This window comes from Sceloporus undulatus, chromosome 3 (genome assembly GCF_019175285.1).
Source record: "Sceloporus undulatus isolate JIND9_A2432 ecotype Alabama chromosome 3, SceUnd_v1.1, whole genome shotgun sequence".
Classification (NCBI taxonomy): Eukaryota; Metazoa; Chordata; class Lepidosauria; order Squamata; family Phrynosomatidae; genus Sceloporus; species Sceloporus undulatus.
Genome location: NC_056524.1, coordinates 240,299,487 through 240,327,337, shown reverse-complemented (window position 1 = coordinate 240,327,337; position 27,851 = coordinate 240,299,487). Strand labels below are relative to the sequence as shown.

General features: G+C 40.1%; 1 protein-coding gene and 1 long non-coding RNA gene across 2 annotated transcripts in view; one reads left to right on the top strand and one right to left on the bottom strand.

The window, feature by feature from the left end:
• The window catches only part of LOC121925625 (glutathione hydrolase-like YwrD proenzyme), a 35,000-nt gene extending 11,638 nt beyond the window's left edge, over positions 1-23,362 (top strand). The window contains exons 5-11 of the mRNA XM_042457986.1: positions 6,668-6,820; positions 11,179-11,266; positions 12,662-12,833; positions 13,731-13,893; positions 16,406-16,576; positions 20,565-20,649; positions 22,076-23,362. Coding sequence (XP_042313920.1) covers positions 6,668-6,820; positions 11,179-11,266; positions 12,662-12,833; positions 13,731-13,893; positions 16,406-16,576; positions 20,565-20,649; positions 22,076-22,308 — 1,065 coding nt within the window. The 3' untranslated portion in view covers positions 22,309-23,362. The remainder of the gene's footprint in view (positions 1-6,667; positions 6,821-11,178; positions 11,267-12,661; positions 12,834-13,730; positions 13,894-16,405; positions 16,577-20,564; positions 20,650-22,075) is intronic.
• The window catches only part of LOC121925626, a 64,569-nt gene that overhangs the window by 6,350 nt on the left and 30,368 nt on the right, over positions 1-27,851 (bottom strand). The window lies entirely within an intron of this gene.

Here is a 27,851-nt window from a genome sequence, read left to right as displayed (position 1 = left end):
TTGAAGGCACAAAACAACAAATTTAACAAGTTTTAAAGGAAATGTACAAATACTACATTTGCTTCAAGTATTCTATGAGATGTCTCTTTTCAGAGTCTACATATTGGTTGTGTGAGACCTTCTGTACAGTTCATCTCACATAAGCCTTTCTTGTCTTGCCAATTGCATCTTGTTAATATGTAACAATTTGGTGGCAGGTGGTAACTTGGTACATAGAGGACAGTAAACTATTTGATTAAGTATTGGGAATGACACATACCCTTTAGTTTTGTTGGTACCAGGCACCAAGAGATTACCATCCCCTTTGAAACACTGATATGGAAATGACTCTTTCTTGGAATTGGGTCAGGAGTCACAGGCAGTTACCTGTTGTGTACATAAGCTATTTATGCTCTTTGAGTTTTAAAGCTATTCCTTTAATTGTAGTTTAAAAGGGGCAGTTCACTGTCACTTTCTAAATCTATATCTACCACAAATATAGCAGTAATGACCAGGATCCAAGAGGTATTTTTGCTGAATTCCACTCTTTCTGCCAGTAGAACCACCCCTATATGCCCTGAGAATCTATTCTAGAGAGCTGGAGAACTCTTTGGAGCAAAATTTTGGCATTGTGGAGAATTGCTGGGGAAATAGAGGGAAAGATCATCTCAATTTCACTGGTGGAAGCAACAGAATTTAAAACAAGTACACTGTTCTATCTTAGCATACACCTAATACATGAAAAGTTATTATTGGCGCGTTACAGACCGCCCCTTTGGGGCGGCCTGTAGGCGCACCTTTCCCCGCCGGATCGGGGCCTCAGTGGCCAGAGCGGCAGCCGCTGAAGCCCCGATCCGCCGCTTTCCGGGTTGCGGGGAAGCGGCAAAAAGCCCCTTTCCTGCAGCCTGGAAAGGGGTGTCCTTGGGGCTTCAAGTCCCAAGGACACCCCGCGGCGGCGGGGAGAAGGAGAAAGGGGCTGTTTGGTCCCTTTCTCCTTTGGTTCACTGGGCGCAGCCGTCTGAAGGCTGCGCCCAGCGGACCAAACCAGGAAGGAGCTCCGAAATGGAGCTCCTTCCGGGGTTGCGGAAAGGGCGCCTTAGGCGCCCTGCCTGACGCCAATACGTCACAACCGCGCCGCCTTGTTTGGAGGCGGCGCGGTCGTCATGTATCGATGGCGGCGGCCGTGTGGAACGGCTGCCACCATTTTGTGCGCGCACAGCGTGCACTAGGGTTAGGGCGGTGCAGAAGCACCGCCCCGTCTTAACCCTAGTATGCGCTCCGCGCGTACTTTTTAGCCCGTATGTAACGGGCCATTGTATATTTTGCCTGCACATTGAGGATTTTTCAGGAATACTGTATCTTATTTAAGCCTTGATTTCAGAACTGAATACATGAGATTGGCACAAGTGAAGTGTAACACCAAAATGGGTTCTTGTGCGTTCTCATTCTCCAGCAAATTTGATTCTAATTTGGAGGTTAGTAAACCATAGTTTGTCCATCTGGAAAAAAACAGAAAACAGTAGTTTACCTTTAGAACCTCAGGAAGTTACAGAACCAGTTCAATATGGAAGGGGGATGACAGGGAGAGGAAAGAGAGTTCCTGAGCCTAAGACTCATAGTTTTCTGTTATCTGTGAACTGAGTCATTGTTTCAAAGTGTAATTTTGAGTTGTTACAACAGTTTGGAACTTGCCCTTGTCATTGCACTTGTCATTGTACAGGCAAGATGCAGTATGTTACAGGTAACTCCACCTTTCTGTTATGTCAGATAACTGGTTGTTGCATGGTCCCAATACTTAGGTCTTTATAAATCGCTGAACCATAGCCTTCAATATCCCTCTTCATACGTTATAGGAATTAAAAGAAATCCTTCCAGATGGTATTTCTTCCAAGTGGCAATAATAGCACATAAACTATTTCCCATTGCTTGGGAAGCTTCCATGACAAACTGGCACATTCCTGGCAACAGCTAATGAGAGAAAATGTTCTACGCATGTACATATGATACTCAGTTCTTCTGAGGAAGTAAATCAAGTCTACAAAAGCTTATGCTACAACTTCTTTTGTACAGTTAGTCTCAAAGGTGCTACAAGATCCTCTTAACATGGATACGTCTCTCAATATTATGTGTTACTGATGGATGTGCTAGAAACTACCAGAAATTTGCCAAGGGGTCATGACATCATTTTCAGACAGTTAATTATTTATTAGGTTATTCTGGTGCCTGCAGTTATTTCTGTAATTATACAAATAACAGATGTGTTAGGCTGGTAGAAAGGGTTTCTCCCTGCTTCCGTTTCCAGGGATGACTAATTCGAGTTTCTGTTGGCATAAATTCTCAGTTATTTGTCACAATCTATTAATGATTTTTTTTAAAATCCCCCACTCTTGGAATAATTGTTAGAGAAATATTTTATCAACTTTTCATTGGCCTTTATGCTGAAGGATCACAAAATAGCATAGAAACATTTTTCAAGAGATCAACAGATGAGTGAAAGCCACCACTGCCAATTCAAAGGTTTATATGTGAGCTGCATGAATCAGTATTTAGGAATACAATTAGGTGTCCATGTATTTAGAGGGATTAAACATTCAGTAGGATACCCTCCACCATTTCGCAAAAGAAAACAGGGACACATATTGTCAAGCTGCATCAAATTCCAGTCAAGATATCAAAAGTTATTAATGTGGAAAAACACGTAAGCCAGGAGATGTTGCTGTACCGTACTTTGCTTTTGGCCTGAGTCTACAGGGAAAGTCAAGATTACACCCTCACCTCTTCAAACCCCACCACTGAATTTATTGAGTAGAAGCTGCTTTTGTACTTTAAAGTGGGTTTGCAACAGCTGAATTAAGTCAAAGACAAAAGGACTGGTACTTGCATTTGTACAAATACATTGTAAAATGCAAGAATTTCTATTTAGTTGTTTAAATAATGCCCCAAATTCATTGTTGATTTCAAAACAGACTATTCCAAACAACTTCAGCCTGTGGCTCAAGATGAAAGGTGCTTCTGCTCAGGAGTTTTTGTTTACAGTTTCTAGTACATAAAAGGCATTCATTTTTAACAGCGTAAGTGGAATGGTGGATTTTTTTCAAAAGTCAGTAGCACTCTCTAGTTTCTGGTAGTCAGTAGCCAGCTAACAGAAACTTTCTGTCAATGAAATGGTATTCAGTATCTAAAAGTTGACTTGAGGCATGGTAATCCTTCTGTGAGATTGTCAGTCTTGTCTATTATCATCGTTCAAGCAAACATGAAATGCAGCCTGTTTTAGTTGCAATACCTGGTTATTGTTTTGGATAATTGTTCTGTCTTGTCCCCTTGTTAATTGACTGGGATTCAAGGACCTAGGGCCCATTCACACTACCTTTTATCCCGGTTTTGAAATCGAATCTTCCATGTGAAGTTCATATTGGGCCCGATTCTGTCACAATCCATGTCGAGCCTTGCACAAGGAAATGCCCCTTAGCGGGCAGTATCGAGATTTGGGCTAAAATCCGTCTTTTCTGAAAAGACCTGGGTTCCACGAAATATTAAATTGCCCCTGATCATGATCGGGGCAAATTCAGGGAGGGATTAAGGTCAGAGGGTGGGCAAAGGTCAGAGCATTCCCTCCCCTCATCAGAGGGGAGGAGGAGGAGGAGGAGGAGGAGGAGGAGGAGGAGGAGGAGGAAAGAGCCGAAGGAAAAAGGGGAATCTGACAGGAGGCAAAGGGTGACAGGAGGCTAAAAGGGGAAATCTGGGTCACTGATGGGGGCTGCAAAGGGCTGTCAGAGGGAGGGCAGGAGGGAGTGGAGAAAGTGATGGAGGAGGAGAAGGAGGAGGAGGGGGGAGGAGCCTGGATGCAAAAAAGGGGAATTTGACAGGAGGCTTGGGTGAGAGGAGGCTAAAGGGGAAATCAGGGTGACTGACGGGGCTGCAAAGGGCTGCAAAGGGAGGGTGGGGGGTCTGGAGAAAGTGATGATGGAGGAGGAGGAGGAGGAGGAAGGAGCCGTGGGAAGAAGGGAGCCATGGAGGGCATTCTATAACGGAACAGGAAGAAGAGGATGAAAGAGCCAGGGCAGCTCAGAGAGAGGGGAGGGTCGGAAGGAAAGAGGAGTAGGAGGATTACCAAGGGAAATTGGGCTACGGGGCCAAGCCGGAGGAGAGATGTAGGGAAAATCAGGCTGAGGAAGGAGCCTCTTTTATTTTTGACAATCTATGTGTATGATTTTTTGGGTGACATGTCTGTGTGCTTGCTTGTGCTACTTTCATTTCCTCTTGCTCCTGGATTATTATTATTATTATTATTATTATTATTATTAGTATTAGTATTATATGCAGATGCTACAGTCAGAATGCCTGCACTGCATTTCTCTTTTATTTCCAATTGATTCCATGGGTCAGTTGGAACTGACAGGTCACTCTCTCTCAGCCTCAGTGGAAGGCAATGGCAAACCTCCTCTGAAGAGAATGTAAGCAGGAGGAAAGAGGTCAGTTCAGTTCAGGTCAAAGGCAGGGCATGAACGGAGCTCCCATCAGGCACCTCCCCCCCCCCTTTTTTTATATTTTTAAAATTATTTTTGACAAAATATGCACATGTTTTTTTCTTGAGACAGATATATAGATGGATAGAACGTGGCTAGCAGCAGCTCGTTCCCTTTCCCTTTTATTTGCTCGCTACCAGCAAAGGGGAAATGTTGCAAAGGGCAAGATTTGCGAATGAATGCTACAATTCGAATGTTACATTTGTTGCTCTTGTCAATTTGGCAAATTGGCAAAATGATACATGCTTTTGCCACTGTCTCTAAGGAATTCAGGGGTAGCCCTGAATTGCTTTTAAGAGCAAAAAAGAATGCATCCTTTTCTGGCATTTCTGAGCTGAGGAAATTATTATTATTATTATTATTATTATTATTATTATTATTATTACATGTGTAAGAGGCATTCTGGGGTGGCAAGGAGCTGGGGATACAGGATGCATTAGCTTGCATTTTGGGGTTGAAAATGGGGCCAAGGGCAGATCATAACCTGCACTGACCCAAATACCCACAACACACACACATACACACACACACAAGAGATTTTTTAAATCTGACAAAATGTGCGCATTTTGGTGCATTTTGTGCCTGGTTCTTTAAAAAAAGAGAGGGGGGGAAGCATACTTCCGATGCCCCAATGACTGCTGCAAACGTCACCTAGGACGATCGCTTGATTGACAGCAGGTGCCTTCACGTTAAACCCGATTTCTGTAAGAAGGTATTCGGGTTAAAATGCCCCAATTTTTGTAGTGGGCACTTGCTAATGGAGAGATTCGGGAGCCCCCCCCCCGAATCTGCCCAGTTCCTTCCAGAGCAAATACAGTGCTACCTCGGGTTACGAAATTAATTCATTCCGCGCCTCCGTTCGTAACCCGATACATTTCGCAACCCGAAAAGCCGCTGGAAAGCCGCTAGCCGCGCTTTGCGTTTGAATTTCGCGCCGAAATAAATTTCGTAACCCGAAAAAAACATCGTATCCCGGAACAGTTTTTTCCAATCTAACTTTTTCGTATCCCGGAAATTTCGTAACGCGATCAATTCGTATCCCGGGGTACCACTGTAGTGGGAATAGGGCCTTAGTCAGCTGTTTCTGCAGCTTATCAGAGCCAGCAAAAATATAACTGCAGAATCTGCATTGTTTCTAAAAGAAAATTATGGCGGGATACAAACTGCCGCCTTGCGGCGTTCCCCCGCCGGCGCCATTTGCTCCGCGAGGGAGCCGCAGCATCCAAACTGGCGCCATCTTGTACGTATTGTATACGTATTAGGGTTAGGGGGGTGCGGAAGCACCGCCCCTTCCTAACCCTAGTACGTATACAATACGTACTATATGGCGGTGTGTATCCCGCCCATGTGTTTCTAAAAAAGGTTTTCAAAAGACATCAAGAACAGATTAATGTTTCTCTTCACCAAGGTGTTTGTAAATTCCTATCATGCTTTTTTTGCTGTTAGTAAATACTGATTTGCCATAACGTCTGAGATTACACTGACATAGTTGGTCCTATTCACTTCCTCCACTTTCCAATAGCTTGTCCAGTTTGTAATTTATGGACTCCTGGGTGAACAAAGATGTTACTCCCTTCGTATCTGGATTTGGTTCCAGAACCCCCTGTAAACACCAAAATTCATGGATGCTCAAGTCCCATTAAATACAGTGTCATAGTAAAATGGTATCCTGATATAAAGTGGCAAAATCAAGTTTTGTTTTTTTTGAATATATATATGTGTGTGTGTGTGTGTGTGTGTGTGTGTGAATATTTTCAAGCTGTGAATGATTGAATCCATGGATAAAGAATCTGTGGATACAGAGGACCAATTATATTGTACTTTAATCAGGAGGAGGTACTGAGGCAAACAGTTGCTATGCTGTCATTTTTGTTTCCTCTCTATTGCCCAAGACACATAGGATATACGTTTCAGAATACTTGACATCTGCAAGTGTGATTCCCAATTGGCTAGTAAGTGGTAAACTTTAAGAATAATAGTAGAGTCAGTAGATAACCTGGATTAAAAAAATACATTGCTTTGGTTGAGTTTGATGTGACAATACCTGCTTCTTATTTTCTTGTTTAGCTCTAAAATGTGATGGGAAATATTCTATACAGGCATGCCTTCTAGGACATCACAGTGCTATTCCTTTGTTTCTCTAATTCTTATTATTTTTTCAGGAGTTGGCAAAATCTGGCAAAAAAGGTTTTTATGAAGGCCGTGTGGCCAAAGCTGTTGTGGACATAGTACAGAATAATGGAGGAGTAATGAATTTGGAAGACCTGAAAAGTCATGTCACTGAAGAAGTCAAACCTATTGCCACAAGTTATAAGGTATGTTAGAGATCTCAATAGTCACTATTCTCAAAATTCCAAAACTAATGAAGGAGATTGTTTATTGATTTGTGAATTAATTGTGTCCAACTGAACCACTGTAACAGAGAAACAGAAAGAATTTACACTTCCAAAACACATGTATGGGTTTTAGAGTTACCCACAGTTCCACTTTACAGGAGAGGAGAACACTGGGAATTTTTAATTCATCTGTAGTTCAGTTGCAGTCTGAACTAGAGCAGAATTTATATCATGTTCTCTATGCTCACAGTGAGTCCCCCGATGCTTAACCTTTCCTCTCCATTTGGTATCTCTCTATTTTCAGCGTAGGCTGCTCCAATGAAAGCCCTGGTTCGTCTGGCAAAATGTAACTGTGGTAACCCGTGAAAAAAATTAAATTTTCCAAAAGGCATTAGGGACTATTGCCAGAGGGGGGAGTGGTGGATCTTCCTCTTTTTCTCTTCTTGTAGATAGAGACAGTGACAGCAATCACTATTGCCACTGGCCAGTAAATCTTATATAAAGGGGAAAGTCTCAGGATAAAGGGCTAGGGTTCTGGCTGGCGGTTGGGAGAGGACAACTTGTGGATACACAGGAATGCTCTATTGGGTTCTGGACTTGACGTGGGTGACATACAGTCGGTCCTTCTTATACACTGATTTTTTATACACGGATTCCAGCATACACGGTTTGAAAATGTTCCAACAAAGTATAAATTTACCTTGATATTCCATTTTTTATAAGGGACATCATGTTGCTATGTCATTGTATTTAATGGGACTTGAGCATACACGGATTTTGTTATACACGGGGGATCTTGGAACCAAACCCCAGCGTATAACAAGGGTCCACTGTATTTTAAGAGTTTGGGAGAAATGGCTTTATTTTTGAGACAGAGCCGAAGCATCCATTTGCATCCTGCCTCATCTCACACTTGTCATATTTTCTTAGTCCGATACATATTTTGCTACATTTGGATTGTTGGTAGACTAACAAATCACAATCACGTGGAAGGCCTATTTTTTTCCTAATGGAACGAGGTAGAAAAATGGTTTTGAGTCATTAAATGTTGACTGAGAAACATGTACAAAAATAAAGATTACAGTGAAGTGCCCATATGCATGAGCAGGATAGCATGGACCAACCCCATGGTATCCTGCCTGTGGTCCCAGAATGTTCCCTCATATGCCCTCACACTGCTGTACCATGGAGCCACCACTGCTGCGTGCCCGTCTCCTGATGCATTACCTGTGAGGTTTCCTATCTTGGCCTGTAAGGGCAGAAACAAGGCTTCACCCTCATAGCTAGGTATCCCCTTCCAATGCCACAGCTGTGACTGGGGTCTTCATAGGGGACATACTGTGAAAAGTAAGAGGGTACATGGCTGTTGTGGTGGAGTGTCTCGGAAATTCCACTGCAAACAGCTGGATTTAAAAGTCTGTGCTAATAGCCTTTTCAGATTGGGTTGGCCCAGAACTGCCGGATCAGCATCTGATCTGGCCAATCCTAGTCTGAGGCTATTGGCCTGCATTGTCTGCACAGGACAAAGCTTGGCCGGAGGAACATGGGCCCTTAGGCCTGTGCGTACAGCCCCACTGTATACAAAACATGTGCCATCTTTTAAAAATTGACATGCTTTGATCTCCAGTACTTTAGGGAGAGTGCAGCAGACACATCAAGCAACAGATGCTGAAAGGAAAGGAGAAGCAGTAAGATTTTGGAGTTGTGCATTCTACAGAATCTCTCTTTTCCTCTAAGCTAACCTGTTGCCTTCAGATATGGAAAGGTGCTGTCCCAATGCCAGTATTGAAATAACATTCACCTACAAGTCCAACTGGTTTCTGTTTGTGGGATGGGGTTCTTTATCTCAGGCAATAGGGTGATTTGGGCCCTCACAAGAGCTAGGATACCATGACAAATACAATGCTGTTCAATTCCGCAGAGGATCTGAACGAGCTTTTAATGCAAGAAGGTCTGAGCATTTAAGTAAAATTGTGACACATAGATAAAACTGGACACATTTTCAGACATAGGCCTAAATTTGGACTCAAAGGAGAAATGGAAGAATTGGGGGTATATTTTGTATGACTTTTGAATTTTCTAGTTCAGTTTCACAGAATTTTCTATAAACAGGAAAGTTTTATTACTGAATGTGTTTCTCTTTCTACTTCAAAGCTATACTTTCCAGTCACACAGCCAAGACTGGGGGGGGGGGGAATTATGTTTCCTTGCCAGGTTATTCATGGGGTTTCCCCATTCCTGTTTGTCCTGTAACCTTTGTTCTTCTTTTATGTAATTTTCTTCTCTTTTAGTACAGCTGGAACAATTACTGGAAAACTTTAACCTTTCTCCCATGCCCACACTTCCCATTAATACAAACCCTTGAAATTTAACTCAAATTGAGTTGTTTGCTCCTTAAAATACAGTAATGTGTTTGGTGGTGGTTTTAGGTCATTTCTGACTTACAGCAACCCTAAGGGTAACCTCCCATTGGGTTTACTTAGTAAAATCTGTTCAGAAACAGTTTGTCATTGCCATCTTCTAAGGCCAAGTATGACATGCCCAAGGTCACTAGTGGGTTTCCATGGCCAAGCAAGGATTCGAATCCTGGTTTCCCTAGTCCTAGTCAAACACTCCAACCACTATACCACATTGGCTCTCAAAATAATGGGTACCTTAAGTTTACAAGATGTATACCTTTTGAAAGAATTCAGCTGGCCCAATTCAATAATCCAGTTTGAGACTGCTTTAACTGCTCTTGTTCAATGCTTGTTCAATGTTTTCTTGGCATTTTTGTATTTACTGATGTGATTTTTTTTAATGTGCATGCATCTACTCAGAAATACATATTTTCCAGTATTTTACAGATGAAAATATTGGGATACGTGTGTCCAAACAACATCATAGTGTGGTTAAGATGGCAACAGTTATTAATGAGGAAGAACACAAATCATAGAATCATAGAGTTGGAAGAGACCGCAAGGGCCATCCAGTCCAACCCCCTGCCATGCAGGAAATCTAAATCAAAGCATCACTGACAGATGGCCATCCAGCCTCTGTTTAAGAACCTCTAAGGAAGGAGATTCCACTACACTCCAAGGGATTTTGTTCCACTGTCGAACAGCCCTTACTGTCAGGAAGTTCCTCCTAATGTTGAGGTGGAATCTCTTTTCCTGTAGCTTGCATCCATTGCTCTGGGTCCTTGTCTCTGGAGCAGCAGAAAACAAGCTAGCTCCTTCCTCAATATGATATCCCTTCAAGTATTTAAACAGGGCTATCATATCACCTCTTAACCTTCTCTTCTCCAGGCTAAACATCCCCAGCTTCCTAAGGGCATGGTTTCCTGACCCTTCACCATTTTGGTTGTCCTCCTTTGGACACGCTTCAGTTTCTCAACATCCTTTTTAAAAACCCGAAGAGGTGGCAGCAGTCTGTCTGAACCTTCTGGAAAGGGCAATACTCCAACCCCACTTCTCTCCCCACTTCTGATTTAACTGAGGGCAAATTAATATTGCACATTGAACTCAACAGTAGTTGAAGTAAATTGAGGACAAGGGAGAGGAGTATGAGGAAAGAGAGAAAAAAGAGGACACTATACAAACAGCTGGGAAAGTGGGACAGCAGAGGATTAATCAGAACTGTCCCTGGCAATTCAGGACAGCAGGTTTTCCTCCCTGGTGAGCATGCATAGGATTGTAGTTTCAATGGTGGCCACTGACCCACATTTTGCTACCTATATGGATTTGATTATTCATCTCTCATAAGTGTCAAATAATGTCAGGACATTCCTGAAAATTATGACTGTCTGCATCTTCTGCTGTGGACTGAAGAGCCATGATGCCAGAGTTCCTACATAAGAAAAATAAGTACTTGGACACCCAGTCATTAATCAAGGTGTGCCAAGTTTTGGAGTTGGGCCCTTCCTTCTGCCAAGAATAGCACCTTTCTAAGCCCAGACCTAATAATAAACCCATTACTCATGTTGGGAACAGATGCACACTGAATGATGAATAATGGTTTAAACAGAGAAGCAAAAGCATGCAAGTTAAATATGTTGTCAACAAATTAGTACCTGCATCTTGACCCAAACAAACTTTTAACAGTTTTAGTTGCCATTACTTTAATTCTTGGAAATTGGTCTTGATCAAGTGATTCAAGAAAGACTTTCACATGAAGACCTTTTTCTATAAAGTTGTTGTTGTTGTTGTTGCTGCTGTTGTTTATATCCTGCCTTCCTTCCGGTACAGGGACTCAAGGCGGCTAACAAAATTTAAGTTATCTTTGTCTTGGGGGAAAGGTTCTGTTTTAAAATATATCTTTGATATTCAATATAAACAGATACAAGCTTGCTTTTTCAGGGTGTGAAGATTTGGGAAATCCCCCCAAATGGGCAAGGAATCACAGCTCTACTAGCCATAAACATTTTAGAGAACTTCAATGTGAAAGGTATGACCAGCTTCTGAGTCCTTGATCTTTGTCACTTTCTGCAAAGAGAAAAATTTGATTAGGAAGAAAAAAATAAGAAACATTTTAGTTTTAGAAAAACTTTTAAAAAATCCTACCCAAGTTTAAGAAGTGGGAAAAAAAGGTTGTCTGTCTTAACTGTTTCTAAAGTACCAAAATAAATCTCAGAGCATTTTCAAATCTGGTATTGTTGCTGCAAATGTGCAGGACAGGTAAAGTATTTTTGATTCCTGTTCATTATGCTGTGAGTATATTGCTACTTTTCTTTTAATAAGTTCAGCTGAGGTCCCACTAAAGAGGCTCACTTCTAAGCCAACATATAGAAAACTGCACTGTTTGTGTATTTATCTATTTAGTACAAGTGATTAAAAAGCAAACCAACAATATTGTATTTATTTATTTAGCATGTTTATAAATCACCACATCATATTGTGGGAAAGTAGGAATAAGAAAGAGGGAGCAATATGTTACATTGAAAACTGGAGAGGGCTTCTGTATTTTTCATGACTGTATAGTTAAGAGAAATTCAGCAGATGTTGTTTGTCATACAACAAGGTTACTAGGGAAGAAAGTCCATCTTCTTCTCAGCCATTAAAGGCACAGAAAGCTTCTCCAGGCTTCATTTGTCAGCCACAGCAGTGACAGAGGAAAATGTTCAAAAAAAGTGGCCTGCGTCTCTTTATCCCTCACCGTCTCCCTGCTGCAGGTGTGAGAAACAGGTTGGGTTAGAAAGCCAGTGTGTTGTAGTAGTTTGAGCATTTGACTATGAGCTTGGCCATGGAAATCCATTGGATGGCCTTGGGCAAATCACACTCTCTCAGCCTCAGAGGGAAGCAAAAGCAAGCCTCTCCTGAACAAATATTGCCAAGAAAACCTTGTGATAGGGTCACCTTAGGATCGCCATAAATCGGGAACAACTTGAAGGCACCCAACAAAAAAGAGGCCAAAGATTTGCTTGATGCATATGCTGTAGGCCATGGTCAAAACAGAGAAGGGATCAAAACTGGAAGTGACCAGAACCATTGTGTGTGTGTGTGTGTTGTGGGTATTCAGGCCCCAAACTGGCAATGCTAGAGGCTGCTTGGAATGTGAAGATACTATCTGTCATTTTTTCTGGTATAGGGAGGGTGTTAATGATGCTCTTGAGAGGTGGCTATGGGTCACAGAAATGGGACACCATGTTCAAGTCATAGGCCACGCCTTGCCTACCCCTGACCTATTTCAATTTTTCATAGGATCCAATATATATAATGTAGTATGTGAATGTGAATCAGTGCAGTGCACATTGTGAAATATCAGTTTTAATAATTACTAGAAACTAGTGGTTGTTCTGGTTTTGACTTAATAATTTCTGTTGTGTTGTGTTTCTTTTTATAGAAATGGGTCATAATACTGCTCAGTATTTACATGTTCTAATTGAAGCTTTCAAAATCAGCTTTGCTGATACTTTTTGGTTCTGTGCAGATCCAGAAAAAGTATCAGTACCTACAGAAAGGCTCCTTTTAAAATCTTATGCCAATGAACGTTCAAAGCTAATTAATTTACAAAGGTAAGCTGTCTTACTTCTTGGCTTTTCTTTTGAATCAGTAAGACAAAAAGTATTCTGATCTTGAGATATCAATAAGATTTTGTTAATATTAGTGTAATTTAAAAATAGCTTCTGGAGTTTTGCTATTTACATAAATTATAGTCCTATGTTATTTGCTGTGACCATGATCCAAACAGCTACATTAGGTACTTGGACATGTCCACTGGAATTACTGATATTTTTCCTTGACTTCCCTGTTGCCATGTAGTAATACTTTCTGCTTTCAAAAGTCCCTTCAGTTTCAAAGATGGCTTTTGGTGGAACGGGGAGTTCCTGCTGTTTGGATAATAAAAGCACATACTCTCAAAGATACACAGAAGTAGTTGCCCAATCCTTGGACCATAGCATCTGAATTTACCTGATGGTGTTGTATTATCTAATACAGACCACTCAGTGTAGATATTTCCCATATGATATATTTGCATTGCTAACCAATAAAAGATTACCAGATTGATTACAGAATGGGACTTTTATGAGTGTGGGGAATGTGTATGTATGGGGTGGTGGAGAAAAACTGAAGGAAATAAATTAGCACACCTGTTTCCAACATAACCTGCAATAAAATATTGCTGTCAAACAGAAGTCCTTCTCTTCAGAGTTCCTCTCATCAGGATATCACATTAACTACCCAGTTCCTTCTTTTTTCTAACCAATACTTGACATTCTGTGGTCACTGAGCATACTCTGTCTCCAGTTTTGTAGAGCGAAGGGGAGGTCAACCTCCTATATTGGTAATAATGTCAAGGTTTGGTTTGTTTGTTTGTTTGTTTGTTTAATTTCTGTCCCACATTTCCTCCCAGAACTGAGCTTCAGGGCAGCTTACACAATTGATTGTTTTTGGGTTTTCCTCCCTTGCAGAGCAACTGCCAAACATAATCATGGAAATCCTTTCCCAGTTGGAAGTGACACTGTTTACTTTACAGTGGTGGATGCTCAAGGCAATGCCTGCTCTTTCATTAACAGCAACTATATGGGATTTGGCACAGGGCTGGTACCAGAAGGCTGTGGATTTACATTACAAGTGAGAAAACACAGTTTGCATTTCTGCATGTATGTGGATGGCTGGTCCAAGATGTTTCTGCTGTCTGAAAGTGATAGCACTCCACTATCCAACAAACCGTGTACAGAAGACAAAAAGACCATTAATAGAATGTTAATTCAGTGTTTGTGATGGGAAATGTGAATTAGACATATGCTCATTTAGGAAGCAACAACAGCTGAAGATTTTAGTGTCAGTACGGATGTGAAATCTAATTTCTGCAGGGACAAGGATACTAAGGCCCCATACAGACAGGCCAAAATAAAGCTGCTTTGGGTCACTTTGGAGGTATGATGATTAAATGGTGCATGCATCTTAAGAGTCTGGAAGCTGCACCAAAGCTGCACCAAAGCTGTGCTCCAGTCCTTAGGACTGGATTGTGGCTTTTGTGTGGCTTCTGGACTCTCAGGATGCATGCATCATTTAAACAGCATACCTCCAAAGCAGCTTTATTTTGGCCTGTCTGTATGGGGCCTGAGTAACTTAACAAAATGAACTGGGGATTCTGGCAAGGCAAATCACTCCATTTTAGATATAGTGCGATGCAATGTCATGTTAATAGTTCATATCATGAATGGTTTTTAGATTTTATTCATATCAGATCGCATCAGACTGTGGAAGATCCTAAGTATTCTAAGGTCCAAAACACACTGCAGTAATAATCCAGTTTGAGACTGCTTTAACTGCCCTGGCTCAATGTTAGGGAATTCTGGGAACTGTAGTTTTGTGAGACATTTAACCTTCTCTGTAAGAGAGTTCTGGACCTGGTGCTACAATAAACTACAATTCCCAGGATTCCCTAGCACTGAGCCAGAGCAATTAAAGCAGTCTCAAACTGTATTATTTCTGCAGTGTGTATTGGACCCAAGTCATTCAGCAAATATAGAAAACATGGCCCTATGTGTTTGCTTCTGTGCTGCAGGATGGTTTGAAAAGGTATACTTGCCTAGGAGCTAACCCCACCCTTGCTTGCTATCTTTGCAAAATCCCCCCCTCCCAAATGCCAGTAGCCTGCAGGACACTGGCTGGGAGATGAAGACTGTAATGAATTGCCATCAAACTGCATCACTGTCAAAACCTCAAGGAAATTAACAGCAATATTTATACATATGAGAAATATTAAAAACAATTAAAAATAGCATGTAAAAATACAGATTTACTTTTTACTATTTTTCTTTTTTAAAAGCTTGCTCAAGGGAGCAGAAATGTGTAAAATAGAACAAGGGAATCTCACAATAAGGATGCCAGCACAGAAAAGGCATAGTTTCAGAAAGTTATTTTCTAGAACTAACACTCCCAGAATCTGCCAGCCAGCATGGACTGTTGAATCTCAGATGGGATAGAACAACCTATGCCAAAGAAAACTGACTGGAGAGATTTCTTCTGTCCAGTTCATTTGTGACGTGTAAAACAGGAGCAAAGCTTTGGTATTCCCCATCCTTGCTCTCTATCAAACTTTGTGGTGGAGAAATGGCAGAAAGGATTAATTTTCCTTCTCTCCATCATTGCTTCTGTGTTCGAAATTTCTCTTAGCCATAAATGTCTTAGGCCCGGTACAGACCACCCAAAAAGGGCAGTCTGCCAGCACCCTGTTTTGCTCCGCGAGGAAGCCGCAGCGGACAAACCACAGGGCTTCCTTGTGGAGTAAAAAGAACCCACAAAAAGCAGGTTCTTTTTGCAGTGCCATAATGATGCCACAGTGTACCAATGGTGCACTTGCAAAGTCATTATGATGCCACAACATGCAGACGCTAGGCATCCATTGCATCAAAATAGCGGCATCCATTTGTACAGGGCACTGCCATTTTGACGTATGGAAGACGTGCTAGGGTTGCGGGGTGTCTGTAAGCAATGCCCCGAGGCAACCCTAGCACGTCATCAAGACGTGCCAAGAGGCCTGTCTGGACCGGGCCCCTGTGAATTATTCTAAGGCTGTTGATTCGTTGTTTGATTCTGATTTACCTCTGTTGGTGGGTTTGCTTTGTGTATTCTTAAGAGTTTATCACAAGGGAGGCATCCCGTGCAGAAACGGGATTTAAAACCTGAAGAAAACCTAAGACGACATGCAAAAGCGAGATTGATTTTCAGACACATTGGGGTTAACACAAAATTAAACTGGTTAAAATGTCGACAAAACTTGATTCTTTTTTACTTTCAGGATTTTCCAGAAGTAAAAAGAATAGCATTTTGTCTACTTTCTAGCTGGGTTAATGCTGTGTTAATGCACCTTAACAGCGACATTGTCTGAAAATCAATTGTGCATTTGCGTGTCTTTTCTATTTTCTGTCCAGGTTAATGTTGGGTTAACCTGAACGTCATCTGATAATAAATCTGCTTTTGCGTGTTTTTTTCACTTTAAATCCCATTTTTGCATGGGATCCCTCCCGTGTGATAAACTCCTTAGTGTTGAGTAAATATGTAAAGTATTCATAAATATTATGTCAACTCTTTGGGTGTTGAGGCTTTGCTATTCTTTGCATTTGCTAATTTTTAGAACAGAGGAGCCAATTTTTCACTACAGCCTGATCATCCAAACTGCCTAGCACCCAGGAAACGGCCATATCACACAATTATACCTGCTCTGGCTACAGCTGCAGATTCAGGGAAGCTCCTGTGCTCCTTTGGAGTAATGGGTGGATTCATGCAGCCTCAAGGACATGTACAGGTGAGCCTTTTAGTTGAAAAGTTCTTGTTCTCATCCTGTCATTTGCAAACCCTTCAGAAGATTCCTTGCAGTTCAAGTGGTGGACCACATACTGTTCTTGTTAACTGCCTTGATCAACTTTAACTCATGGTGACATCTCCAGTTCAGGCTTGATCTGTTCTAAGACCCATTTGCTTGTCTTTTTGACTGTGCATAGTATCCTTCACACTCTTCTCCAGCACCGCATCTCAAATGAGTTGATTTTCTTTCTATCTACTTTCTTCGTTGTTCACCTCTCATCTTTGTACATGGTGATTGGGAATATCATGGCTTGGATCATCCTAACTTTGGTGTTCAGTGTCTTTGCGCTTTAGGATTTTCTTTCATAGCTGCCTTTCCCATTCCTAGGCTTCTCATTTCTTCACTGCAGTCTCAGTTCTGATCAGTGTTTGATCCAAGTATGGGAAATATTTTACTATTTCAATTTTCTCATCATCAAGGATGAATTCATTTAGATATTATGTGGTCATTATTTTTGTTTTCTTAATGTTCAGTGTTATGCCTACTTTAGCACTTTCTTCTTTGACTTTTTTCTATAATTGTTCCAAGTCTTTTTTGTTTTCTGCTGGTAGAATAGTGTCATCTGCATATCTTAGGCTGTTGATGTTCCTTCCTCTTATCTTCACCTCCTATCTTCTTCTTCCTGTGAGTCTAATTCTGCTCTGAGTAAGATATTTTCTTCATACAAGTTGAACAGATAAGGTAATAGAATGCAGCCTGTCTGACCACATATTCTGTTCTAACAGCAGCCTCTTGTCCTGAGTATAGGTTTTGCATCAGAGCAATCAGATGTCGTAGCACTCCCATTCCTTTAAGAGCATTTCATAGATTTCATCTGAGGAGTCAAAGGCTTTGCTGTAATCAATGCAGCACATGCTCATTTTCATCTGGAAGTCCTCTTTTATCAGTCATATGTTTGTGATCCTTAGAGCCTCTCCCTTTCCCGAACCCATCTTGCACCTTCAGGATTTTTCTCTCCATCTATGGTAGGAGTCTTTGCTACAGAATTCTGAGCATGTCTTTGCATGGGTGATTACTGCAATGGTCCTGAAATTATTGCAATCTTTTCTGTCTCCATTTCTGTGGATAGGAATATATATCGAGCCCTTCCAGTTTGTGGGCCACATATACTCAACCACTTTTTTTTTCCTTTCCCCAAGTCCTGGAGCAACTCCCAGCCCCAATTTTATATTTTGATTCCATAATTTAAAAAACAAACAATCAGCAAAACCTGCCTGAAAATCTCAGATAGTTGGAATAAAACTCATGAATGTAGCAGTTTGACTTGTTCATAGACATGATCTCCCAATCACTTGAAAACTTTTTTAGATGGCTGGGAAACAGCTAGAAATAAAGTAGATCAAAACTAGCAGTGACTTGACTTCTAGGTTGCTGAAGATGTGTTGGTATAACCTGCTGACAATTGGCCCATGCCACATTTGTTCACCTTGGTATGCAGTGTTAATTTATACTTTGGTGATGCAATATCCATCTCCAGTCTTTGAATGAGGGCTGCAATCAAAAAATTAGAAGAATAGGACTTGGAAGGGCTGCTATGAAGAACTAGATGAGATCATAATCTGTAAAGAAATATTATTGAACACTAAAGTTATTAAAGACTTGGATTATGGTAATCTTGAGGGGTGGGGGGTTTCACTGAAGTATTATTGACATGATTAGATCAGACTTTGCATTATATGCTTTGACTGATTTTATGAGGCAAGAGTTTATCAAGTAAGATAAAGCAGACATGTACATGAAATATTTTCATATATATGATCACTTCACCCACAAGGATGGTGTGACTCACCAGATTTATGGCAGGAAAGGAGAAACGCTTGATTTAAAGCACTGGTCTTTAAATGCCAATACTGTAATAGCAGTATCTTGTTTTGGCCCCTCCTTAATGTTGATATCTGGTTTCAGTCACTCAGTCCATACCACCTCATTGATCTTTTTTCTATGAACATTTGGCTCATTTGTCAATAGAAAAAAAAATCTTGATTGGAGTTTCTCTGCCATTATATTAATTTCTCATATATAATGACCATGATTTTAATTAATTTTTAAATATATTTTGAATTCATTTGTAAGAGAATTAATACATTGGGTTAGTTTTCTATTATCAGGTAGGTGTGTTGTCTAATCCAGCACTTGTAATTCAGTGTGATGTTCCCTTTTGCTTACTTCATTTCCTTTAATGTAATGAAGCTAAGGCTTACTAACCTTCAATTGTTTAAGTTGTTTGTTCCTCTTTGTAGATTTTTTTTTTAAAAAAATCATTTAAAAACTATTTACTGACAAAATTCTCTAAGGCTGCATCTGCACTGCAAAAATAATCCAGTTTGACATCACTTTACCTCCCATGGTTCAATGCTATGGAATTATGGATTCGTAGTTTGTTGTGGTGCCAGAGTTCTCTGACAGAAAAGGCTAAATGTCTCACAAAACTAGTTTCCTGGATTCCATAGCATTGAGTCATGGCAGTTAAATTAGTGTCAAACTGGATTATTGTTCCAGTTTGGATGCAGTCTTAGGGGTAGTCTTCACTGACCAAACACAGCAGCTTTTAACTGCTTTGAAGGTAGAATGTTTAAACAATTCATGAGGCAAAACTAGGTGGTAAGGGAAAGGAAGTCCAGGACTAAAAACCAGAGCAAAAAGAAGCTGGGATACTCTGACTAAAGGAAGAAAATGCACTTCATCACACTGCCATATAAACAGCCCAGTGCCAGTATGGGATTGCGGCAAGGCAAAAGTGTGATAGCCAATAATGCAATGGATGTAGTTACAACATACACAACCAGAGAGTTCAGCATGGGGAGAAGGGGGATAAAGGAGGCATGTATTGGGGGGGGGGGTGTCCATGATTGTGCTTTGCCAATGTATCACACCAATGTATCATGTGCTACTATTTGGCCAGTCATACGGGTGGGCGTTCAATGGAATGGCATCTGGGTGGGAAGTGGGAGGTAATTGGAGGTTGCAGGCAGTGTGTTTGTGTGACAGTGTGCATGCCTGCTAGGGATGTGAGAAAAAGCACAGCTTGATGCCATGTCATGCGGACTGCCTGTGGGTGTTTGACACTCCTTGGGAATGGGTGGTGCAGAGAGCAAGGTTTCAACCTACATGCAGAAAATGCAGGATCAAGCCACTTTTTCCTGCCTATCTGCTCCGGCTTTTAGTTAAGGACCATTTAGTGCAGTGATGGCGAACCTATGGCACGCGTGCCAGAGGTGGCACTCAGAGCCCTCTCTGTGGGCACACATGCTGTTACCCTAGCACAGAGTTTGTCAGAGTTTCTTACTAGAAAGCCAGAGGGACGTGCAATAAATAAGTGGGGTCTGGGTTGCAGTTTGGGCACTCGGTCTGTAAAAGATTCACCATCACTGATTTAGTGAGTAGTGAAGAAAGGCCTTGCTGAGCATCAGTAGTTGATGGCTTATGGATCACTGCTGGTCCACAGACTACTACTGTACTGTAAATGTTCTTCTAAAATGGTTGGGTAAAGAAAGGTCTTTCCAAGAGTGAGAAAGACCATAATCCAAGTGCCAGGTGAGGGCATTCCACGGATGGGCTGCCATCACTGAGAAGACCCACATTCATGGTTCTCCAGCCTGGCATCATTTGATGAGGCCAAATGGGTCACCTGAAGAAAGCATCAGATGTATACATTACTGACCATCTAAGTAAACATTTGAGAAGGAAAGATGTGGGCACCTCTCTCACTGAAGTTGCTAATTACACAGTATGGTCACAATAAATCATAGAATCCTTTACGTTGATTAAAATTTTGTAACTCTACCTGTCATTGCTATGAAGACATTTTAAAAAATTAGGCTGCTACTACTATGTGAACTCCCAGTGCTATACCAAATTTATGAAACAAATTTTGATCATTTTACTCTTTTTAAAAAACCCATTCCATCATTGCTGTTTACTTATATAGGTACTACTGAACATGTTGGAATTTGGGATGAATCCCCAAGAGGCTTTGGATGCTTCTCGTTTTTGTGTGGAATATAACAAAAAAGGTAAGACTTTTAAAAATTCACCTAATGAGTATATAGACACAATAGACACCTCATTTTATTTGAATAGGAGAAATCTATAGCATGTAGCTTTATAAATCATCATCATCATCATCATCATCATCATCATCATCATCAGATACTGGATTACCCAGGAGTACTCCTTTGCCAACATAGATGCAGAGGAGTTTCTGCTGATTGGTTAGATTTAAGAACCCATGCTTGGATAACAATTTTATTTTAATATAAATAAATGGATAAATTGGATAACAAATATATTTTAACTGTCTTCTAACACAGATTCCACTTCTTTCTCCATAAATCACACCAGCAGCGTTCTTAATTGCATAGATTATATTCTCTAACATTTTCCTAAGGTTTGGAAATCAAAACTATAACTCTGTCTGCACTGTTCTATCTTTTTATGTTCAGTTGCTTCTCTCTCCTTTATATACATTTGTCTCCTCAGGTTTTGTTTTATTTTGCTGTTGTTCTGGAGTATATTGATTTTGAAATATGTATAGAGAGAGAGAGAATGAGAGAAAAATTCAACAGGTAATTGATGTCAGGATTTGCACACACACACACACACACACACAGAGAGAGAGAGAGAGAGAGAGAGAGAGATTTGTTCCTGATGTTTTTCCAGCAACTGTGGCTCTCATCTAAATTGCTTCCTCTCAACCAACAGTATATATACCCTACTCTCTTCCATGCCAGCATTCTCTGAAGATGCCAGCCACAGCAGCTGGCGAAATGTCAGGAATAAACTCTTCTAGAACAGTAACTCATAGCCCGAAAAACCCACAAAAAACAATGGATTCTGGCTGTGAAAGCCTTCGACTTCACAGTCTCATGGGACCTTATGACTAAATTGCTTGTAGTTGCATGATCATTTGTAGACTCTTACCTCAAACAGGTTCTCTTGTTTTTCTGTAAAGGACTACCATGGTTTTACTGTAAAACAGTGGTTCTCAAACTTTGATTCTCCAGATAATTTGGATTTCAGCTCCTATAATCATATTTTTGTAGAGGTCACTTCCTCCTTCTTTCAAAAGGTTAGTCAGTCTTTCGTCTCCCTTTGTCTGGGAAGGGAGCATTCATGAGGCTTCCACCTCAGGATGGCTTATATCCACATATGAAAGCCAGCTTTTAGAGCTTTTCTTATTGAAATTTATGTAATTTTTGTCTCTCTCCTTTCCTATCTCAAGATAGATTTCTTGAAACAATAAATGTAATTTTTCTTTTTCTTTTTTAACCTTACAAGGGCATCCTGAGTATTTTCTCCTGGTTTCCACCACAAGGTCATATTGCAGTGGCTATACTGGCTACACTGCTTAATATAGATGCTAAATAATTCTAAACATTATTTGTATAGTATCACATCATATCCAGTTAAATTCTTCAATGTTCTGTTTTTTAAAAAAAGTAGATGCTTGGGATGTGTCCCTAGAAGAGGGCATCTCTCAGGATATTGCAGAAGAATTGGGAGCCATGGGTCACACTGTCATTTCACCTGTAACTGGGCATAGCCGGAGCATGTTTGGACAAGGTCAGATCATTACCAAAGGAGACTGGTGGAGGCAGAAAACTCTTTCTTCTAGCAATGTGTTTTGGGCTGGGTCCGATCCTCGAGCTGATGGTTGTGCATTGGGATACTAGTGCTGAAGAAAGAACTGGCTGTGTAATTTAAGTCACTAAAAATTGAATCCCAAGATCATGGTATGCTAGAAAAATGGATCCAAATCTAGTTAAATCACACCTTGATGATACTGGTTATCTTGCCTGAATAATTTCTGAGATTCTGTGGTCCAAAGCTTAGTTTTTCCAAGCTCTGAATACACCATATACTTAGCACACAGAAATCTTGGTTTTAATCTGAAGTATCACTGCCTGTGACCTGGGAGAGCAATTTAGTTATCCATCAGATTATATGAGGATTGGGCAAACTGCAGCTCTCCAGATTTTTTGGGACTGCAGCTCACATCTCCATAGGCAACTTAGCCTATTATGAGGAATTCTGGGAGAGGAGGGATGTACAATTCTCACCCGAGGACTATGTTGGACTCAATACACTGGACAGTGGTGTGGTAAATCCACTCTGGATTTTATTCCACACTTCAAAGGAGCTATCCAACATTCTGGATTTTTGGTGGGGGTGTTCAACACCTATTTGAAATCTGGAATAAACCCGAGAGTGGAGTCACTGCAACAATGATATGGAAGATTCTAGCTACCCCTCTAAGCTATGAAATACCTGGGATGAATGATCAATGGCCACTTTCCATTTCTGCTTACACAAGAGTGGTTATAACTCTGCCAATATCTTGGACAAAATGCCCAAATACCCAAGTCAGTAAGGAGCATAAGCAGAGAGTAAATATGGAAAGATCTAAAAGCCAACAGGAAAAAGGGCAGTCCATGCCAGTTATTAATATTGACTTATCACTTCTTCCCTAACTCTTCCCCCTCCCCCACCAGGAATCCACTTTACAGCATGAACATTTACTGTGTGTATTGATTTTTGAGACAGTGTTGGTATTATCCTAACTATTATGCAGCACTGCATTTTTAAGTTTTAATTTTCTTTTCTAACTAGTGCTCAGTTGGGCAGAAAAGAAATCTCTTTGTATTAATTGGTTCTCATTTTTAATATAACACTTAAGAAATGAATGTTATGGCATGTTCTGGTATGATTTATTATTTAATAAAGAGGTTCTTGTATTCATGGAATTATATGTATCTAGAGAGTATTGCGATAATCACGTCATTGCCATGGTCTCCAGTTGCTTACCACCAGCAGCACAGCTTAGATATCCACATTCTAGTTAATAAGATTAAACAATTAGGATTTTTCCCCCACCACAGATGCACCAGCCTTCCATTTTCAAACAGAAATTCCCACAAATTTATGGGAAGCTGTTTTTGTTACCTTTAATTCAGGGGAATTTCCAAAGGAACATACATTGTAGCAGGAGAGTCTACCACTAAAAGGGGAAATCTTTTTTTTTTAAATCCCCACTGGGCCTGTACAAGTAGCTTGTCAGATCTCACTCTTTGCAATGTATATTTATAATATGCATTCCATATCATATTACCATCTATTGTAGTTATGCCATTATGCATGAAGGATAATGAGATTTAATATTTTTGGCTTGAGTTCAAATTTCTGTTTTGTGAACAGAAGCATCTGGTGTAAAATGCCATACTATTCCTGATTTCTATGTATGATTGTGAAAGCAGGAAGATGAAGAAAATTGAAAAGAAGAGAATTGGCACATTTGATATGTGGTGCTGGAGGAAAATTCTACAGGATACGACAGATTGTCAAAAAGATAAATGGTCCTAGAACAAATCAGGTCTGAACTCTCACTAGAAGCGACAATAACTAAACTGAGGCTATCATACCTTGGGCATATCATAAAATGACATGACTCATTGGAAAAGGTGATAATGCTTGGTAAAGTTGGAGGCAATAGGAAAAGAGGAAGACTGCATTAGAGGCAGAGAGACTCAATTAAGGAAGTCACCACTCTGGGTTTGAAGGGCTCTTGATAACAGGGTATCTTGGTACAGTGCACCCAACCCATCCGTGGACTCAAGCTCATTAAAATGGCATACACTCCCACAGGAGTGCACAGCCATAGCAAACAGTGGAACCTGAGGTCCCACATTTTTCCTCATACGTGTGTGTGTCCAGAACGGATCCTCTGTGTATACAAAGGGTCCACTGTAATGTCTTATTCACACAGAGACCATATGTCAAGCTGGCTTGACAGCATTTAATACCAACAAATAGTAAATTGGCAGTTGATTTCATAGTTAAATTGTAACCCAATGAGTCCCGCTCTCGTTACCACCTGTGTCATGATGTTTAAGGCAGTGTGACAATCCAATGATGGGACCACTGATAAGATGTTATTGTTACTAAAATGCATTGTCATTCCATGGTGACTATAGCAACTATTCAAAGTAATGGTTGAAATAATAAGGAATGCAAATATAAATTGTGGATCTGTAGTGATGCACCTCCTGCTGTTGTAACAGTGGCATCCATAGAAAATATAAGAAATAAAAGCAGACGAAAAAGAAACATGATAGAAAGTAGCATGATAGCATGAAATAAACATTGATAGCAATTTTCTGCAAAACATTTTCATTCCTGCACATAAATTTCTTAAGTTCATCTTTCCTAAGATTGAGTTACTGATCGATCACTTCATACTACAGACAAGAATAACTGACACACAGATTTTAGGGAGAACGCTTTTGAGGCATTTGTGAGGAAAAACTGGAAGAAAAGACACTGACCAAACCACTGAGGGAATAAACCAAAAGTTCCATCTAAAGGAGACAATGGAAGGCAAAACAATTACCAAATCTGCTCACACAACATTCATCCAGGAGCACCTTTCCAGCCTAGCAGACAAACTGCAGACTTCCTACAATATAAAGACTTCCTACAATATAAAGTATACTCTCAAGAGTTTTCCTTTAACCCAGATACTTCCAAGAAATCTGGAATATTATCTGTTTTTTCCTCTACTATCTACTTACAAGATACCCACCACACATAGACATAAATACACACAGTCTTTACTCATGTTTTCATTTGACCAGCAAATTGGGTTAGAATTCCTGGTCTGATTCTCATGTAAGTATGTACAGACTTATGATTTTATGTAGTATTGTACTATGCATTTATGTGTTGCCCTTTTATATTTTTGTATTATTAGTGTAATTTTATACAGTCCCCTGAAGAATAACTTAAAAGAATACACATAGGTTGAAATGTGTTGGGTTTTTCTACCAATGGACAATAATCTTTTGACTATGTTGAGATGAGTCTTTTGTTTCTTCAATAATTTGTATACATCTATATGTGGTATATAGAATCATAGAATCATTGAATTGGAGGAATCATAGAACCATAGAATAATAGAGTTGGAAGAGAGCACAAGGGTCATCCAGTCCAACACTCTGTCATGCAGAAATACACAATCAAAGCACTCCTAACATGACCATCCAGCCTCTGTTTAAAAACCTCCTAAGAAGAAGGTCTACCACACTCCAAGGCAGTGTATTCCATTGTCATACAGCTCTTACCATCAGGAAGTTCTTCCTAATGTTTAGGTGGAATCTCTTTTCCATTACTGTGTGTGCTATTATCTGGAGCAGCAGAAAACAAACTTGCTCCATGTCCAATATGTTTGTATGAGGAAGAAAGAGTTAAAGTGGTTTTCTGAAGAAAGTTGTTATGGAAACCATAGGAGTGCACTAAGGAAGTGCAAGACTCATGACTAAAGGTTGTCACTCTATAAAGAAGGTCTCCGCTATGAAGGAAATTGTTTGAAAAGACAATTGGATTTTATATCCTGTCATTACTATTTCTGTAACTTTTCAAATCTTGATTGAATTTCCTTCCCTATTTATGCAGCAGGATCTGCTTATGGAAAAATATACTCATGGTGAGATAGTTACTAGGGACTTAATATTAAACCAAATGCCTGAGAAGTTTTTAAAAGGTACAGATGCAGTCTGAGCCTATACTAGATCACATGAAAATGAGTTTCAGTTGATGTATGCTCATACATATCCATAGTGCTATAGCCTAAAAATCCAGAGGCTAAAAACAGTACTTTTGCAGGAATTAACAAAGGTTGAAGTTAAGTACATCTGGTTTATAGAGGCACTCCTGCATTATGGGCTTCTCTACATATAATGCATCAGCTTCTGTTTTGTTTCTATTTTTGCCTACTTGAGCAATTATATTTCCTAGTCACTATAAATTGCCAGCAATCCAGTTTTGTCATTTTCCTATTTGTGTTACAAATGCTGAAGATGCTTAAGAGGCTGGTACTATGATGAACAATTATGGAATACTGTAATTTGTTTATTCCTGAATGAAGCATATTTAGCTCCCTGCCTTTTTAGATATTTGGGATAGTGCATCTTTTCCAAGTGGGATAGCTGCCTATTCATAGCTCACCAATTATTATAATGACTTCTGCTTAGCTATTTGACCTTCATACTATCCTGGCAATGACTTCAAAAAGTTTGTAGACAAGGAGAGCTTTCCCATTTTAAATAGGCTATCTTCTCATTTCTCCATTAACTTGCCTGATACCTCAACTGTGCTATACTTAAGCCTGAACAGCTTCTCATCCACATGGTTTAACTGAGGATTGCTGCAAGTATTTAATAGAGCACCAGTTGCTGTCTAGTTCTCTCCCTTTTACGTATCGTTTTTGAGAGTCCTGCATTATTTATTTAGAATGGTGTGGTGGAAATGTGGCACTGGAGCCACATGTGACCACAAGATTGATTTTGCAGCTTTCAAACTGTCACCACCCAACCACCTCTTTTCGGATCCTTTCAGGGTGAATTGCTTCTCTTGGATGGGTTGAAACTCCTTCCCAATACTGTTGGAGCTATATCTAGAAACAGACTTCCTGCCATGTTTAGTTTGTTTCCTCCTCCATGTTGGGGGCATTTTGTGCAGTCCATTTAGTCTAGAGGTTCCAGGGGCAGAAAAATAACCCCAGAACCACCAATATTTAAGACCCTCTCTGTAGTTTAGATGGTAATCTTATAGATTTCATCTCTGAAAACTGAGATAACAATTTATTCTTAACCTTAAACTACAAAGCTACTAAAATTTGATACATCCGCATAAAGTGAACACAGTAGTAGAAAAGAGGCACTGACTTTGTACCTTCAGCTTCTTATTCATCTTCAGCTTTGTACCTTCAGCTTCTTAAGGTTAGAAACTTGCAAATAAATAATGGACAACACTTCTGAGGAAGCTGAATTCTGTTTAGTTAATAATTGTGTTTGCTCTATATGAAGACAGAACTGTAGAGTACCAACAATTCTAGTATACTCTTTTAAGATGTGAGAGGAAACCTGTATTGTCTTACCTAATATGATGTCCCTTCCACCATTTCCAGTCAATCCAAAAGCCAGAAATTTTATATATATTTCTATTTTTAGTACTGTATTTACATGCATTTCAGAATCTATTTGATAACTGTTCAAGTATTTAGTACTTATTAATATGTATGTATATTTATGTATTATTAACAATATGTTTTAAAAAGTCAAATAACTCATCTATTAAGTTGACATATGAACTTTTTTGCACAGCAGAAGTGAGCTGGACAATCGGGCTAAATATACTTGGTGCTCATCTATACTGACATGAA